The sequence below is a fragment of the Coregonus lavaretus genome (assembly GCF_964263955.1).
Source record: "Coregonus lavaretus genome assembly, contig: HAP1_SCAFFOLD_1225, whole genome shotgun sequence".
NCBI lineage: Eukaryota > Metazoa > Chordata > Actinopteri > Salmoniformes > Salmonidae > Coregonus > Coregonus lavaretus.
The window spans coordinates 61,055-79,436 of record NW_028160119.1 but is presented as its reverse complement, the minus strand read 5'-3'; the positions used below and the strand labels follow the sequence as shown (position 1 = coordinate 79,436).

The window sequence follows — 18,382 nt, the reverse complement described above, 5'->3', positions numbered from 1 at the left end:
CATCTGTTCAAACAATAGTACGCAAGTATAAACACCATGGGACCACGCAGCCGTCATACCGCTCAGGACGGAGACGCGTTCAGTCTCCTAGAGATGAACGTACTTTGGTGCGAAAAGTGCAAATCAATCCCAGAACAACAGCAAAGGACCTTGTGAAGATGCTGGAAGAAACAGGTACAAAAGTATCTATATCCACAATAAAACAAGTCCTATATCAACATAACCTGAAAGGCCGCTCAGCAAGGAAGAAGCCACTGCTCCAAAACCGCCATAAAAAAGCCAGACTACGGTTTGCAACTGCACATGGGGACAAAGATCATACTTTTTGGAGAAATGTCCTCTGGTCTGATAAAACAAAAATAGAACTGTTTGGCCATAATGACCATCGTTATGTTTGGAGGAAAAAGGGGAAGGCTTGCAAGCCAAAGAACACCATCCCAACTGTGAAGCACGGGGGTGGCAGCATCATGCTGTGGGGGTGCTTTGCTGCATGAGGGACTGGTGCACTTCACAAAATAGATGGCATCATGAGGAAGGAAAATTATGTGGATATATTGAAGCAACATCTCAAGACATCAGTCAGAAAGTTAAAGCTTGGTCGTAAATGGGTCTTCCAAATGGACAATGACCCCAAGCATACTTCCAAAGGTGTGGCAAAATGGCTTAAGGACAACAAAGTCAAGGTATTGGAGTGGCCATCACAAAGCCCTGACCTAAATCCTATAGAACATTTGTGGGCAGAACTGAAAAGGCGTGTGCGAGCAAGGAGGCCTACAAACCTGACTCAGTTACACCAGCTCTGTCAGGAGGAATGGGCCAAAATTCACCCAACTTATTGTGGGAAGCTTGTGGAAGGCTACCCGAAACGTTTGACCCAATTTAAACAATTTAAAAGCAATGCTACCAAATACTAATTGAGTGTATGTAAACTTCTGACCCACTGGGAATGTGATGAAAGAAATAAAAGCTGAAATAAATCATTTTCTCTACTATTATTCTGACATTTCACATTCTTAAAATAAAGTGGTGATCCTAACTGACCTAAGACAGGGAATATTTACCTGTCTCTATCTATGTGTGTACCTGTCTCTATCTGTGTGTGTGTGTACCCCTGTCTCTATCTGTGTGTACCCGTCTCTATGTGTGTACCCCTGTCTCTATGTGTGTGTACCCATCTCTATCTGTGTGCACCCGTCTCTTATCTGTGTGTACCCATCTCTATCTGTGCATATCCCTGTCTCTATCTGTGCGTACCCGTTTCTATGTGTACCCCTGTCTCTGTGTGTGTACCCGCCTCTGTGTGTGTGTACCCGTCTATCTGCGTGTATCCCTGTCTCTATCTGTGTTTACCCCTGTCTCTATCTGTGTGTGTGTGCCCGTCTCTGTGTGTGTACCCGTCTCTAGCTGTGTGTGTACCCGTCTCTATATATGTGTGTGTACCCCTGTCTCTATCTGTGTGTGTGTACCCCTGTCTCTATCTGTGTGTACCCGTCTCTATCTGTGTGTGTACCCATCTCTGTGTGTGTACCCGTCTATCTGTGTGTACCCGTCTCTAGCTGTGTGTGTACCCATCTCTGTGTGTGTACCCCTGTCGATATCTCTGTGTGTGTACCCTGGTCTCTATGTGTGTACCCCTGTCTCTATCTGTGCGTACCCGTCTCTATCTGTGTGTGTACCCCTGTCTCTATCTGTGTGTGTGTACCCCTGTCTCTATATGTGTGTGTGTGTACCCCTGTCTCTATCTGTGTGTGTACCCGTCTCTTATCTGTGTGTACCCGTCTCTATCTGTGCGTATCCCTGTCTCTATCTGTGCGTACCCGTCTATATGTGTACCCCTGTCTCTATGTGTCTGTACCCCTGTCTCTATCTGTGTGTGTACCAGTCTATCTGTGTGTACCCGTCTCTAGCTGTGTGTGTACCCGTCTCTATATGTGTGTGTGTGTACCCGTCTCTATCTGTGCGTATCCCTGTCTCTATCTGTGCGTACCCGTCTATATGTGTACCCCTGTCTCTATGTGTCTGTACCCGTCTCTATCTGTGTGTGTACCCGTCTCTAGCTGTGTGTACCCGTCTCTAGCTGTGTGTGTACCCGTCTCTATCTGTGTGTGTACCCGTCTCTATCTGTGTGTGTACCCCTGTCTCTATTTGTGTGTGTACCCCTGTCTCTGTGTACCCCTGTCTCTGTGTGTACCCCTGTCTCTATCTGTGTGTGTACCCGTCTCTCTGTGTTTGTAGCCCTGTCGCTATCTCTGTGTGTGTACCCTGGTCTCTTATCTGTGTGTACCCGTCTCTATCTGCGTGTGTGTACCCCTGTCTCTATCTGTGTGTGTGTGTGTACCCATCTCTATCTGTGTGTACCCCTGTCTCTATCTGTGTGTACCCCTGTGTGTACCCCTGTCTCTATCTGTGTGTGTACCCGTCTATCTGTGCGTACCCCTGTGTGTACCCCTGTCTCTATCTGTGTGTGTACCTGTCTCTATCTGTGTGTACCCCTGTGTGTACCCCCGTCTCTATCTGTGTGTGTACCCGTCTCTTATCTGTGTGTACCCGTCTCTATATGTGCGTACCCGTCTCTATCTGTGCGTACCCGTCTCTATCTGTGCGTACCCGTCTCTATGTGCGCGTACCCGTCTCTATGTGCGTGTACCCCTGTGCGTGTACCCCTGTCTCTGTGTGTGTGTACCCCTGTCTCTATCTGTAACTATACCAAATATGACATATCATACTAATTTGAATGTTACAGATTTATGTTAACTGTGTTACGTCTAGTCTATGTCAACCAGAAGCCATGGATTACAGGAAACATCCGCACTGAGCTAAAGGGTAGAGCTGCCGCTTTCAAGGAACGGGACTCTAACCCGGACGCTTATAAGAAATCCCGCTATGACCTCCGACGAACCATCAAACAGGCAAAGAGTCAATACAGGTCTAAGATTGAATCATACTACACTGGCTCTGACGCTCGTCGGATGTGGCAGGGCTTGAAAACTATTACAGACTACAAAGGGAAGCACAGCCGCGAGCTGCCCAGTGACACAAGCCTACCAGACGAGCTAAACCACTTCTATGCTCGCTTCGAGGCAAGCAACACTGAAGCATGCATGAGAGCACCAGCTGTTCCGGATGACTATGTGATCACGCTCTCCGTAGCCGATGTGAGTAAGACTTTTAAGCAGGTCAACATTCACAAGGCCGCAGGGCCAGACGGATTACCAGGACGTGTACTCCGAGCATGTGCTGACCAACTGGCAAGTGTCTTCACTGACATTTTCAACATGTCCCTGACTGAGTCTGTAATACCAACATGTTTCAAGCAGACCACCATAGTCCCCGTGCCCAAGAACTCTAAGATAACCTGCCTAAATGACTACCGACCCGTAGCACTGACGTCTGTAGCCATGAAGTGCTTTGAAAGACTGGTCATGGCTCACATCAACAGCATAATCCCAGAAACCCTAGACCCACTCCAATTTGCATACCGCCCCAACAGATCCACAGATGATGCAATCTCTATCGCACTCCACACTGCCCTTTCCCACCTGGACAAGAGGAACACCTACGTGAGAATGCTATTCATTGACTACAGCTCAGCATTCAACACCATAGTGCCCTCTAAGATCATCACTAAGCTAAGGATCCTGGGACTAAACACCTCCCTCTGCAACTGGAGTCTGGACTTCCTGACGGGCCGCCCCCAGGTGGTAAGGGTAGGTAACAACACATCTGCCACACTGATCCTCAACACGGGGGCCCCTCAGGGGTGCGTGCTCAGTCCCCTCCTGTACTCTCTGTTCACCCATGACTGCATGGCCAGGCACGACTCCAACACCATCATTAAGTTTGCCGAAGACACAACAGTGGTAGGCCTGATCACCGACAACGATGAGACAGCCTATAGGGAGGAGGTCAGAGATCTGGCCGTGTGGTGCCAGGACAACAACCTCTCCCTCAACGTGACCAAGACAAAGGAGATGATTGTGGACTACAGGAAAAAAAAGAGGACTGAGCACGCCCCCATTCTCATCGACGGGGCTGTAGTGGAACAGGTTGAGAGCTTCAAGTTCCTTGGTGTCCACATCACCAACGAACTATCATGGTCCAAACACACCAAGACAGTCGTGAAGAGGGCACGACAAAGCCTATTCCCCCTCAGGAGACTAAAAAGATTTGGCATGGGTCCTCAGATCCTCAAAAAATTATACAGCTGCACCATCGAGAGCATCCTGACTGGTTGCATCACCGCCTGGTATGGCAACTGCTTGGCCTCCGACCGCAAGGCACTACAGAGGGTAGTGCGTACGGCCCAGTACATCACTGGGGCAAAGCTTCCTGCCATCCAGGACCTCTATACCAGGCGGTGTCAGAGGAAGGCCCTCAAAATTGTCAAAGACTCCAGCCACCCTAGTCATAGACTGTTCTCTCTGCTACCGCACGGCAAGCGGTACCGGAGTGCCAAGTCTAGGTCCAAAAGACTTCTCAACAGCTTCTACCCCCAAGCCATAAGACTCCTGAACAGCTAATCATGGCTACCCGGACTATTTGCACTGCCCCCCCACCCCATCCTTTTTACGCTGCTGCTACTCTGTTAAGTATTTATGCATAGTCACTTTAACTCTACCCACATGTACATATTACCTCAACTACCTCAACTAGCCGGTGCCCCCGCACATTGACTCTGCAACGGTACCCCCCTGTATATAAAGCCTCCCTACTGTCACTTTATTTTACTTCTGCTCTTTTTTTCTCAACACTTTTTTTGTTGTTGTTTTATTCTTACTTTTTTTGTTTAAAATAAATGCACTGTTGGTTAAGGGCTGTAAGTAAGCATTTCACTGTAATGTCTGCACCTGTTGTATTCGGCGCATGTGACCAATAAAATTTGATTTGATTTGATTTGAGGCCAGGCTGAAAGGCTCAACTAAACTCAGAAGAGAGAAGTGGGTAGGGTTGGTAGTGAGACTTAGCATACACTAGAGTAGACATACATGATACAATATAAATGATATCAACTATATCAACTGACACACTGTATATTGTATATTCCAGCAGTAACAGCAGGCTATCTCCATGTCCAAGGCATCACAAGTGTGACCGTTCAGCCACATTATATGTATTTCAGTGTGTGTGGAGATAAACGGAGAGAGAGAGAGAGAGAGAGGGGGAGAGATATAGAGAGAGCGAGATGGAGGGGCAGACAGAGATAGAGAGAGATAGACGGAGAGAGAGAGAGAGAGCGAGAGGGGGAGAGATATAGAGAGCGAGATGGAGGGGCAGACAGAGATAGAGAGAGATAGACGGAGAGAGAGAGAGAGAGCGAGAGGGGGAGAGATATAGAGAGCGAGATGGAGGGGCAGACAGAGATAGAGAGAGATAGACGGAGAGAGAGAGAGAGAGCGAGAGGGGGAGAGATATAGAGAGCGAGATGGAGGGGCAGACAGAGATAGAGAGAGATAGACGGAGAGAGAGAGAGAGAGCGAGAGGGGGAGAGATATAGAGAGCGAGATGGAGGGGCAGACAGAGATAGAGAGAGATAGACGGAGAGAGAGAGAGAGCGAGAGGGGGAGAAATATAGAGAGCGAGATGGAGGGGCAGACAGAGATAGAGAGAGATAGACGGAGAGAGAGAGAGAGAGCGAGAGGGGGAGAGATATAGAGAGCGAGATGGAGGGGCAGACAGAGATAGAGAGAGATAGACGGAGAGAGAGAGAGAGAGCAAGAGGGGGAGAGATATAGAGAGCGAGATGGAGGGGCAGACAGAGATAGAGAGAGATAGACGGAGAGAGAGAGAGCGAGAGGGGGAGAGATATAGAGAGCGAGATGGAGGGGCAGACAGAGATAGAGAGAGATAGACGGAGAGAGAGAGAGAGCGAGAGGGGGAGAGATATAGAGAGCGAGATGGAGGGGCAGACAGAGATAGAGAGAGATAGACGGAGAGAGAGAGAGAGAGCGAGAGGGGGAGAGATATAGAGAGCGAGATGGAGGGGCAGACAGAGATAGAGAGAGATAGACGGAGAGAGAGCGAGAGGGGGAGAGATATAGAGAGCGAGATGGAGGGGCAGACGGAGATAGAGAGAGATAGACGGAGAGAGAGAGATAGAGATTGTGAGTCCTGACCAGTAAATTGTCTCATTACTGAAAACATGGTGCAACAGAAGTAATTGTCATTATTTTATTCTCCATTGAATCATTTCTAATTTGTTTCATTTTTTTTGGTGCCTTCAGACCAGGAGTAGTAGTGAATCAGAAGGATCAAACTAATTCCCTGATTGAGTGTACAATTCTCCCTTAAAGAGTTATTAAGTTACTCATCGGTCAATAATAATACACATCATCATCAACCAACGTTTGCTTATGTGTTATGGCATTTTTATATATATATATACTGTTTAAATAGGAAATAATCTTAATAAGCAACATTCTTTAACATATATTAGTATCCTAATCTGAAACCACCCTTGGGCAGAGCATATTCCCTGGGTAAAGTGACTCCTTGTCTGCGTGTTACAAGGATCTTGGACAAAATGGCCAGTGACAGGACGATGTTGGTTAACATCAAGTCAAAGCAAGCTGGTTTCTAGGAGACAGGGGGAAAAGACAGTGATAGACAATTCTGTGATCCACATCCTTAATTAATCGTTATAATCATATATGTAGCGTCCCAAATGGCACCCTATTCCCTATTTAGTGCACTACTTTTGACCAGAGGTACACTTTATTGGGAATAGGGTGCTATTTGGGACGCAATCATAGTTCCTCTGTTTACAAGACTGAAATGTTTCTCTACCAACCCAACAACACATTTCACAGCATGTACCCAGATAGTTAATAAGTTTGTTTTGTTTTTCCTGTCACTCCAGTGTAAAATTCACAGGTCTATAAAAATATTGAGATTTACTTGAACATAACATTTTTTTTCTCCTGACTATGTTATTAAAAACGTCCGTATGTCCTTATCCGTTGCACAGTGGGGTGTATTAGAGCTGGGACGGTGTTCCGTAGCTCTGCAATGTACTGTAGAAATATTGTATAAAATAAGGCAGTCTGTTTCAGTAGGATAAACCTGATACAAAAAATTCCGGGAGAAAAATCATCTTTCAAGTCCAAAACACAGTTATTCTTTCTTCTTCACAGATATGTGCTGTAGCGGGATGGCGTGCGCTCGTTTGTTCGGTCGGTCAACAGCGTTTGTTTAAATCGACAGACAGGTGGGTTTGCCGATGGACACACACAAACTCGCAGAGGTGATAGACAACAATACAGCTTATTCCGACAAGTTAACGTCCCGATTCCCCTCCATGGACTAAATCACTGAGACATTATAGACAATTCAACTGTTGTTTTACAGTGCAATACAAATATGTCCATTCAAACTGGTGCTGTACTAAAATAACATGTTTTATAATGTTGATGTTTTCTTATGGATAATAATCCTGCTCCTCCTCATGGACAATACTCATAGTTATATAATATTATGTTATTCAGCTTTGGCTTTTCTTTCCTTCATATTTTCTTAATTTTGTTCTAATTTATTCATCATCGTCTTTCATCTTCATCATCACAAAATAAAAAATACCAAATTGTCTATAATAATGACCTGGCTGTGTGACCAAGATGTCTGAATGTTTGTTTGTGTCTTTCACCAGTGGCCTGAGGACAGTTAGTTAGCTCCACCCACTGAACACCCCCAAACCCCACCCACCCGTATGTCTCTGGATACGTCCCAAATGGCACCCTATTCCCTTTACAGTGCACTACTTTTGACCAGGGACTATAGGGTACTAGTCCACTACTTTTGACTAGGGTTCTGGTCTAAAGTAGTGCGCTATAAAGGGAATCGGGTGGCATATGGAACATACTTTCAGTGTGTTTAGGACGGCCTCGTGTCCCGTCCCATCGCTACAGGTCCTCTAGTGGACCACGTGTTTCTGCAGGACAAACAAACAAAGGAAATACAGCTAGAATAGGGTGGTGGAGGTGTAGTTCAGTCTGTTGGCCACTGGGGGGCGATAGAGGGTAGTGCGGTCTGACGTGGATTTGACACCGGGCCGTCCCAAATGGCACCCTATTCTCTATAAAGTGCACTTCTTATGAGCAGAGCCCCATAGACTCTTTTATCCTAAAATTAGTGCACTATATAGGGAATAGGGTGCCATTTGGGACGAAAACTGTGTAATGTGAACTCTCTATCAGCCGATCCTCAAAAACAGTTTCTCATTGGAGGTGCCAGAGACTTGAAACCACCTGACATCTCAATATTCAGTTTGTTTGTGTGTTTCTTTTCTCTGTAGCTTCTACCAACAGCGAACCAGCAGTCAGTCTGCAGAGAGACGGCAACATCATCAGCCTCTGACTGACAGAGAGACAGAGAGAGAGAGAGAGAGAGAGGCAGGGGGAACCCGTGTGTGTGAGAGTATTAGGGGGATGGTACATCCATCACCAGGTTGGCTGGGAGAACAACAGTCCCTCACACAGCCTCACTGGCAGCAGTAGGCGCATACAGTCAAGCCCATCATTCACTGGTAGTTTATAAGGACTCTGAGGCTCCGCGTGTCTGTCCGTCGTCCATCCTCAGCTAGCGAGGTTTACGTATGAAGCAAGAGCCCGGTGTTGCTGCAGCTTGTCCGTCCGTCCGGTCTGTCCGTCCGTCTGTCAGTATGTGTTGTCTCTGTTGGACGGACATGTGGACGCTTGGTGGCGTGCTACACAGAAGCAGGAGAGTGAAGGCTTGGTAGCCCTGGACGGAGCTGGGCTGACAGGGAGAGAGAGGAGATGAGGAGGACAGGAACCAGGGAGGGGCCCGGGGCCCGGCATCGACCCAAGACAGGGTGCTCCTACTCTGGGGGAGGACGCAGGCTGTGCAGCTTCCGCTCGTCCAGGCCTTTCCAGTACTTGAAGTTGTTGTCCAGGTGCTGCATGAGGTTGGGAAGGTCTGCGAACGCTGGGGACAAAATATAATTGATTGATTAATTAATTAATTAATTAATTAATTAATTAATTGACAGATTGATTTAGGACAGGTTAAAATGAGGATGTTCAGTCTGTACAGTCAGTACCATACAGATGTACTGACTAAGTCGCTCTGGACAACAGCAGTCTGCTAAATGACCAATATGGAAAAGGTAAAGTCGCTCTGGATAAGAGCGTCTGCTAAATGACTTAAATGTAAATGTAATGTAAATGTAAAAACATACAGGGTAGCAAATGAAGGTATCTAGCAAAGAACAGGTTTAAGAGTCAAGTTATTCAGCATTAAATAATGACCCAGAAAGAATGTGACAGTCTATAGGCCAACAGATGACTGGGCCTATTGTGGACTAAACAGGTGACTGTGTTCTATACTGTAGACTATGTAGCTATCCCGTAGACTATGTAGCTATCCTGTAGACTATGTAGCTATCCCGTAGACTATGTAGCTGTACTGTAGACTATGTAGCTATCCTGTAGACTATGTAGCTGTACTGTAGACTATGTAGCTGTACTGTAGACTATGTAGCTATCCTGTAGACTATGTAGCTATACTGTAGACTATGTAGCTGTCCTGTAGACTATGTAGCTATCGTGGTAGACTATGTAGCTATACTGTAGACTATGTAGCTGTACTGTAGACTATGTAGCTATCGTGGTAGACTATGTAGCTGTACTGTAGACTATGTAGCTATACTGTAGACTATGTAGCTGTACTGTAGACTATGTAGCTATCCTGTAGACTATGTAGCTGTACTGTAGACTATGTAGCTATCCTGTAGACTATGTAGCTATACTGTAGACTATGTAGCTGTACTGTAGACTATGTAGCTATCCTGTAGACTATGTAGCTGTACTGTAGACTATGTAGCTGTACTGTAGACTATGTAGCTATCCTGTAGACTATGTAGCTGTACTGTAGACTATGTAGCTGTACTGTAGACTATGTAGCTATACTGTAGACTATGTAGCTGTACTGTAGACTATGTAGCTGTACTGTAGACTATGTAGCTATCCTGTAGACTATGTAGCTGTACTGTAGACTATGTAGCTATACTGTAGACTATGTAGCTATACTGTAGACTATGTAGCTATACTGTAGACTATGTAGCTACACTGTAGACTATGTAGCTGTACTGTAGACTATGTAGCTGTACTGTAGACTATGTAGCTATACTGTAGACTATGTAGCTATCCTGTAGACTATGTAGCTATCCTGTAGACTATGTAGCTATACTGTAGACTATGTAGCTATACTGTAGACTATGTAGCTGTACTGTAGACTATGTAGCTGTACTGTAGACTATGTAGCTGTACTGTAGACTATGTAGCTATACTGTAGACTATGTAGCTGTACTGTAGACTATGTAGCTATCCTGTAGACTATGTAGCTGTACTGTAGACTATGTAGCTGTACTGTAGACTATGTAGCTGTACTGTAGACTATGTAGCTGTACTGTAGACTATGTAGCTATCCTGTAGACTATGTAGCTGTACTGTAGACTATGTAGCTACACTGTAGACTATGTAGCTGTACTGTAGACTATGTAGCTGTACTGTAGACTATGTAGCTATACTGTAGACTATGTAGCTGTACTGTAGACTATGTAGCTATCCTGTAGACTATGTAGCTGTACTGTAGACTATGTAGCTGTACTGTAGACTATGTAGCTGTACTGTAGACTATGTAGCTGTACTGTAGACTATGTAGCTATACTGTAGACTATGTAACTATACTGTAGACTATGTAGCTATACTGTAGACTATGTAGCTGTACTGTAGACTATGTAACTATACTGTAGACTATGTAGCTATACTGTAGACTATGTAGCTGTACTGTAGACTATGTAGCTGTACTGTAGACTATGTAACTATACTGTAGACTATGTAGCTATCCTGTAGACTATGTAGCTGTACTGTAGACTATGTAGCTGTACTGTAGACTATGTAGCTGTACTGTAGACTATGTAGCTATACTGTAGACTATGTAGCTATACTGTAGACTATGTAGCTATACTGTAGACTATGTAGCTGTACTGTAGACTATGTAGCTGTACTGTAGACTATGTAGCTATCCTGTAGACTATGTAGCTATACTGTAGACTATGTAGCTATACTGTAGACTATGTAGCTATACTGTAGACTATGTAGCTGTACTGTAGACTATGTAGCTATCCTGTAGACTATGTAGCTGTACTGTAGACTATGTAGCTATCCTGTAGACTATGTAGCTATCCTGTAGACTATGTAGCTGTACTGTAGACTATGTAGCTATCCTGTAGACTATGTAGCTACACTGTGTAGACAATAGATGGGAAACTGGCGGCCGGCGGTTTTGTAGGCCTGCGGACCAATTTCCCAAAACATTATTTGTTTTATTATTTTCAGAACTCAGTCGGGGTCTCAACCTGCTTAGAATACACAAGGTGCAATTTGGTTTCGCATCAGCAGTTTTTCTCTTGTTATGTCAGTCAGTGACAGTCACTTACCCATGTCAGCGAAAACATTATAGATTGGTAAAATCAGTCTAGCCAGTCTTAAGGTCTAAGGGAAGGTTGCTCATGATGCGAGCGACTTTGCCCCACAACACTGACTGTGTTAGCTGCTGAGCTGAAGCTTAGGCATTAGATTCAGGGAGCTAACTAGTCTTTAAGTCCCCTGTTACATGGAGCAGATAGGGTCATAGTATAGCAGTTAACAGTTATTACCGTCCCAAGCATCGAAACACCGTTAGCCCGTTGAGCTGAAGCCTAGACCTTAGATCAGGTAGCTAACGTAAGTCCTTACCATCCCAGGCGTCGAACATGTCTGTAATAAAGTAGTCTATGAAGGAGATCTGGGACTTGGGAATGCTGCAGGTGTTCCTGTCAAACACAGGCATGACCACTGGCAGGCTCTGTCTCTTCTCCTCGTCAGTCTGAAACAAACACACACACACACACACACACACACACAGTGTTTAGCGCACAGACACACACACACAAACGCACACACAGTGTCTTTACTGAGTGTGTACCAATATTTCCTGGCTGGTACAGTACATCTAATCAAAACAATCAATGAATGCTGCTCCAGTCTGCTATGTGTTTCACATTCCACATCAGCTAACTGCTGAATCCCCAAAGGTACGCTGTTCTACGGTTTCTATTAGCATTCCAAACCGCAGCATCATGTTTCCCTCATCTCCCCTCTCACTACTGTCCTGTACCTGTGCAAAGTATTCTTCTGAGATGCGCCCCGCCCATTCTATACACAGCTCCAGCGGTCGGCACGGATTGGAGATGTCGGCACACTTGATCAGCATGCGCTTGACAAGGATCCGGTTGTCTGGGGACGTTAGGATGCCTTTGACAGACTCCTCGTCACCGATTCCCTAAGGAGAGGTCACACACACACACACACACACACACACACACACACACAAGCACGTAGACACACACAGGTACGCACGGGCGCAGACACACACGCAGACACACATTCAGAAAGGCTCAGACACACACATGCAAACACACAAACAGAGAAAGGCAGACAGTGTTTTAGTTTGATTGCTAACTGTGTTAGACAGCGTTTTAGTTTGACTGCTAACTGTGTTAGACAGTTTGTTTGATTGCTAACTGTGTTAAACATAGTTTTAGTTTGATTGCTAACTGTGTTAGACATGGTGTTCCTTTGATTGCTAACTGTGTTAGTGTTTTAGTTTGATTGCTAACTGTGTTACAGTTAGCAATCAAACTAAAACTCTGTCTAACACAGTTAGCAATCAAACTAAAACGCTGTCTAACACAGTTAGCAATCAAACTAACACTGTAACACAGTTAGCAATCAAAGGAAACTGTGTTAGACAAAATTTGATTGTGAACTGTGTTAGTCAGAGTTTTAGTTTGATTACTAACTGTGTTTGACAAAGTTAGTTTGATTGCAAACTGTTAGTCAGAGTTTTAAAGAACACAACCATCTGGCTAGGTGGGGAGGAGAGAGAGCTTAAAGAACACAACCATCTGGCTAGGTGGGGAGGAGAGAGAGCTTAAAGAACCCAACCATCTGGCTAGGTGGGGAGGAGAGAGAGCTTAAAGAACACAACCATCTGGCTAGGTGGGGAGGAGAGAGAGCTTAAAGAACACAACCATCTGGCTAGGTGGGGAGGAGAGAGAGCTTAAAGAACACAACCATCTGGCTAGGTGGGGAGGAGAGAGAGCTTAAAGAACACAACCATCTGGCTAGGTGGGGAGGAGAGAGAGCTTAAAGAACACAACCATCTGGCTAGGTGGGGAGGAGAGAGAGCTTAAAGAACACAACCATCTGGCTAGGTGGGGAGGAGAGAGAGCTTAAAGAACACAACCATCTGGCTAGGTGGGGAGGAGAGAGAGCTTAAAGAACACAACCATCTGGCTAGGTGGGGAGGAGAGAGAGCTTAAAGAACACAACCATCTGGTTAGGTGGGGAGGAGAGAGAGCTTAAAGAACACAACCATCTGGCTAGGTGGGGAGGAGAGAGAGCTTAAAGAACACAACCATCTGGCTAGGTGGGGAGGAGAGAGAGCTTAAAGAACCCAACCATCTGGCTAGGTGGGGAGGAGAGAGAGCTTAAAGAACACAACCATCTGGCTAGGTGGGGAGGAGAGAGAGCTTAAAGAACCCAACCATCTGGTTAGGTGGGGAGGAGAGAGAGCTTAAAGAACACAACCATCTGGCTAGGTGGGGAGGAGAGAGAGCTTAAAGAACCCAACCATCTGGCTAGGTGGGGAGGAGAGAGAGCTTAAAGAACACAACCATCTGGTTAGGTGGGGAGGAGAGAGAGCTTAAAGAACCCAACCATCTGGCTAGGTGGGGAGGAGAGAGAGCTTAAAGAACACAACCATCTGGCTAGGTGGGGAGGAGAGAGAGCTTAAAGAACCCAACCATCTGGTTAGGTGGGGAGGAGAGAGAGCTTAAAGAACCCAACCATCTGGCTAGGTGGGGAGGAGAGAGAGCTTAAAGAACACAACCATCTGGCTAGGTGGGGAGGAGAGAGAGCTTAAAGAACCCAACCATCTGGCTAGGTGGGGAGGAGAGAGAGCTTAAAGAACCCAACCATCTGGCTAGGTGGGGAGGAGAGAGAGCTTAAAGAACACAACCATCTGGCTAGGTGGGGAGGAGAGAGAGCTTAAAGAACACAACCATCTGGCTAGGTGGGGAGGAGAGAGAGCTTAAAGAACCCAACCATCTGGCTAGGTGGGGAGGAGAGAGAGCTTAAAGAACCCAACCATCTGGCTAGGTGGGGAGGAGAGAGAGCTTAAAGAACCCAACCATCTGGCTAGGTGGGGAGGAGAGAGAGCTTAAAGAACCCAACCATCTGGCTAGGTGGGGAGGAGAGAGAGCTTAAAGAACACAACCATCTGGCTAGGTGGGGAGGAGAGAGAGCTTAAAGAACACAACCATCTGGCTAGGTGGGGAGGAGAGAGAGCTTAAAGAACACAACCATCTGGCTAGGTGGGGAGGAGAGAGAGCTTAAAGAACACAACCATCTGGCTAGGTGGGGAGGAGAGAGAGCTTAAAGAACACAACCATCTGGCTAGGTGGGGAGGAGAGAGAGCTTAAAGAACACAACCATCTGGCTAGGTGGGGAGGAGAGAGAGCTTAAAGAACACAACCATCTGGCTAGGTGGGGAGGAGAGAGAGCTTAAAGAACACAACCGGCACTGCTGTCAGAGTTGTTTTGTCTTACAGTTGTGCTGAATACATGTAATAGAGAGAAGATTCGAATGATTACTTATACAAAGGAGGAAATATTATATTTTAGTTTGTGAACTCACAGTAGATTTAAGAGTTTCAACAGTTTTCACAGACTAATAGTGCTGTGAATATTATCCAATAGGCCTGGTTGTTTCAATCCCAGACCATGACTAAGCCTAGTCCTGGACTCAAGCATAGCTTGTAGTCCAGCAGTAGGTAAATCCTGGTTGTGTGTGAAACCAGCCCACATAGTGTCAAATCAGTTCTTTTTCCAGGCAGAAGAATCTCCTATGATTTTCCTAAAAAGGGTCTGTTTGATAGATTAGAATGGCTGTGCTGTGCATTCCACACCACCGTGAGAAAGATGGAACCAGACTGTAAGATTCTCTCTCCACGCTAATCTGTCTGTGGCCAGGTGGCTACTCTAGGCTACGCTAGCAGGCTATACTAGGAGGCTAGGCTAAGCTAGCAGGCTAAACTACGAGGCTAGGTCAGGAGGCTACACTAACTCCCTTCAACCTGCATCGCAGTTGGCTAACTTTTAGCTGGAAGGCTCCACTGGAAGGCTAGGCTACGTTAGAAGGCGACGTTAGGCCACACAGGCTAGGCAATGACTCCCTTCAACTCTTCTCTTTCTAACCTGCATCCTGTTAGCTAACGGTTGGCTGTTTTGGAGTAAGCGTGATGCAGAATGATGTCTAAAACAGACCGATTGTATTTTCTAGATTGTTCCATGACTGGACACAGCTCCACTACTGTATGGCTGCAATACTCTGGTCTAACCCATGAACAGGTTCCTGCTGGCATCATGTTTAACCACACAGCCTATCAAACTGACTTTATGCTTCTTTTTCTACCCTCTTCTCTCTTTCTGGTTCTGTCGTTCATCTCACCCCGTTCTCCTCCAGCGCGGCCAGCGGCTTGTTGATGCTGTTGACGAACTTGTTGACGTGCTCAAAGTGTTTTGTCATCTCTGTGGCTAGCACCATGTCTATGATGGCCTGACGCAGGGTACGGTACTCATTCCTACAGAGAGAAAGAGAGAGAGAGAGAGAGAGAGAAAGAGAGCGAGAGAAAGAAAGAAGCAGTGGAGGAGAGAGAGGAAGGGGGGGGCAGGGAGAAGGGGGAAGAACAGAGAGAGAGAGAGACACGTTCACACAAAAACATGGGTAAATAAATGTGCTGAAAGCCCCTCTGGACAGTTCTAGCCTTCTGACTGTAGTGACAGAGGAGAGGGATGAATGGAGTGATTATCTACCCTCCCCCCTTTCCGAGGGAGAGCAGTGCATGAGACACACTATTCTGGGACTCAAATCACATGACTGCCCTGCCTCTATGTCACACAAACACACACACACACACACACACACACACACACACACACACACACACACACACACACACACACACACAGTAGTACACGGACAGACAGATGGACCAAACAGCCTCCCAGAATACCTCTCCATGTTCTTGAAGATGTTGCACTTGTCGTCCCGTGTGGTGATCTGGAAGGCAAGGGCAGCGTGGTGGCTCTCTAGCACGGCCGTGTCGTTGTACAGGATGGCCAGCTCACTTCCTGCGTTACACAGGAAGCTGTTGGTGCGTCCCGGGTGATCCACGTCGTGTACCGTGGCTGCTATCAGAGCCGCCACCTCATCAATCTGGTCCAGACTTTGCTGTTAAGGGGAAGAAGAACGGCTAGTTTTTTTATTCATATATATATATATAATATTACTGGAATAATTAGCGACAGGGGGATTCGAACGAGCAACCTTTTGGTTACTGGCCCAACGCACTAACCGCTAGGCCACCTGCCACCCTCTTAAGTATATTCATATAATATATACCATGGAATTACCGTTACCATGATCATTTTTAGTATGTGAAACTTGCAGGAACTGAACCCACAACCTTGGTGTTGCTAGTGGCATGATCTTACTAACTGAACCACTGATTGAATAGGGGCCTTCTTAATCATGTACACTACCGGTCAAAAAGTTTTACAACACCTACTCATACATTGCTAATGCAACTTATTTCTATGTGAAAACTGAAATGGTCTCTTCATTCCTTTTCCATTTTAGTAGACGCTCTTATCCAGAGCAACGTACAGTGGTGAGTGCATACATTTACATACTTTTCCGTACTGGTCCCCCCGTGGGAATCGAACCCACAACCCTAGCATTGCAAGCACCATGCTCTACCAACTGAGCCACATCATCATAAACCACTTGATGTCTCAATGTACTCACTTACTGTATTGTGCATTGTTTTTCTTCATGGTGATGTCAAGTCTAAAAGGTACAAACCTAGATGACCAGCCTATGTACAATACAGTAATGTACATTTACATTAAGTGGTTTGTAAGGATGCTCAATTAATACTGCACAAAAAGTGGTTGTTTTCCATGTTATTTGATCAAGAACATTTTCAAATTTGATGTGGATGTTTTGGGTCTTTGCCCATCATTTTGCACCTTTTGATGTAAATGTTTAAGGACAGGGTTTTGTTCTTTCTGGATCCCATTAGAATGACAATCACAGAGAAAAAGGGACAGGGCCACAACTCTTACAGAAAGGGACAGGGCAACAACTCTTACAGAAAGGGACAGGGCAACAACTAGTACAGAAAGGGACAGGGCAACAACTCTTACAGAAAGGGACAGGGCAACAACTCTTACAGAAAGGGACAGGGCAACAACTCTTACAGAAAGGGACTGGGCAACAACTCTTACAGAAAGGGACAGGGCAACAACTAGTACAGAAGGGACATTTCAACAACTAGTACAGAAAGGGACAGGGCAACAACTCTTACAGAAAGGGACAGGGCAACAACTCTTACAGAAAGGGACAGGGCAACAACTAGTACAGAAAGGGACAGGGCAACAACTCTTACAGAAAGGGACAGGGCAACAACTAGTACAGAAAGGGACAGGGCAACAACTCTTACAGAAATGGACAGGGCAACAACTAGTACAGAAAGGGACAGGGCAACAACTAGTACAGAAAGGGACAGGGCAACAACTCTTACAGAAAGGGACAGGGCAACAACTCGTACAGAAAGGGACAGGGCAACAACTCTTACAGAAAGGGACAGGGCAACAACTAGTACAGAAAGGGACAGGGCAACAACTAGTACAGAAAGGGACAGGGCAACAACTCTTACAGAAAGGGACAGGGCAACAACTAGTACAGAAAGGGACAGGGCAACAACTCTTACAGAAAGGGACAGGGCAACAACTCTTACAGAAAGGGACAGGGCAACAACTAGTACAGAAAGGGACAGGGCAACAACTCTTACAGAAAGGGACAGGGCAACAACTAGTACAGAAAGGGACAGGGCAACAACTCTTACAGAAAGGGACAGGGCAACAACTCTTACAGAAAGGGACAGGGCAATAACTAGTACAGAAAGGGACAAGGCAACAACTCTTACAGAAAGGGACAGGGCAACAACTCTTACAGAAAGGGACAGGGCAACAACTCTTACAGAAAGGGACAGGGCAACAACTCTTACAGAAATGGACAGGGCAACAACTAGTACAGAAAGGGACAAGGCAACAACTCTTACAGAAAGGGACAGGGCAACAACTCTTACAGAAAGGGACAGGGCAACAACTCTTACAGAAAGGGACAGGGCAACAACTCTTACAGAAAGGGACAGGGCAACAACTCTTACAGAAAGGGACAGGGCAACAACTCTTACAGA

At 45.9% G+C, this 18,382-nt stretch overlaps 1 protein-coding gene across 1 annotated transcript in view; it reads right to left on the bottom strand.

The window, feature by feature from the left end:
* Nucleotides 1-6,154: 6,154 nt before the first annotated feature.
* Nucleotides 6,155-18,382, bottom strand: part of pde8a (phosphodiesterase 8A) — a gene marked incomplete at its 5' end in the record, with an annotated part of 55,956 nt that continues 43,728 nt past the window's right edge. Inside the window, 5 exons of the mRNA XM_084196528.1 lie at nt 6,155-8,937; nt 11,751-11,880; nt 12,172-12,336; nt 15,568-15,700; nt 16,133-16,350. Of these exons, the coding sequence (XP_084052654.1) occupies nt 8,831-8,937; nt 11,751-11,880; nt 12,172-12,336; nt 15,568-15,700; nt 16,133-16,350 (753 nt within the window). The 3' untranslated portion in view covers nt 6,155-8,830. The remainder of the gene's footprint in view (nt 8,938-11,750; nt 11,881-12,171; nt 12,337-15,567; nt 15,701-16,132; nt 16,351-18,382) is intronic.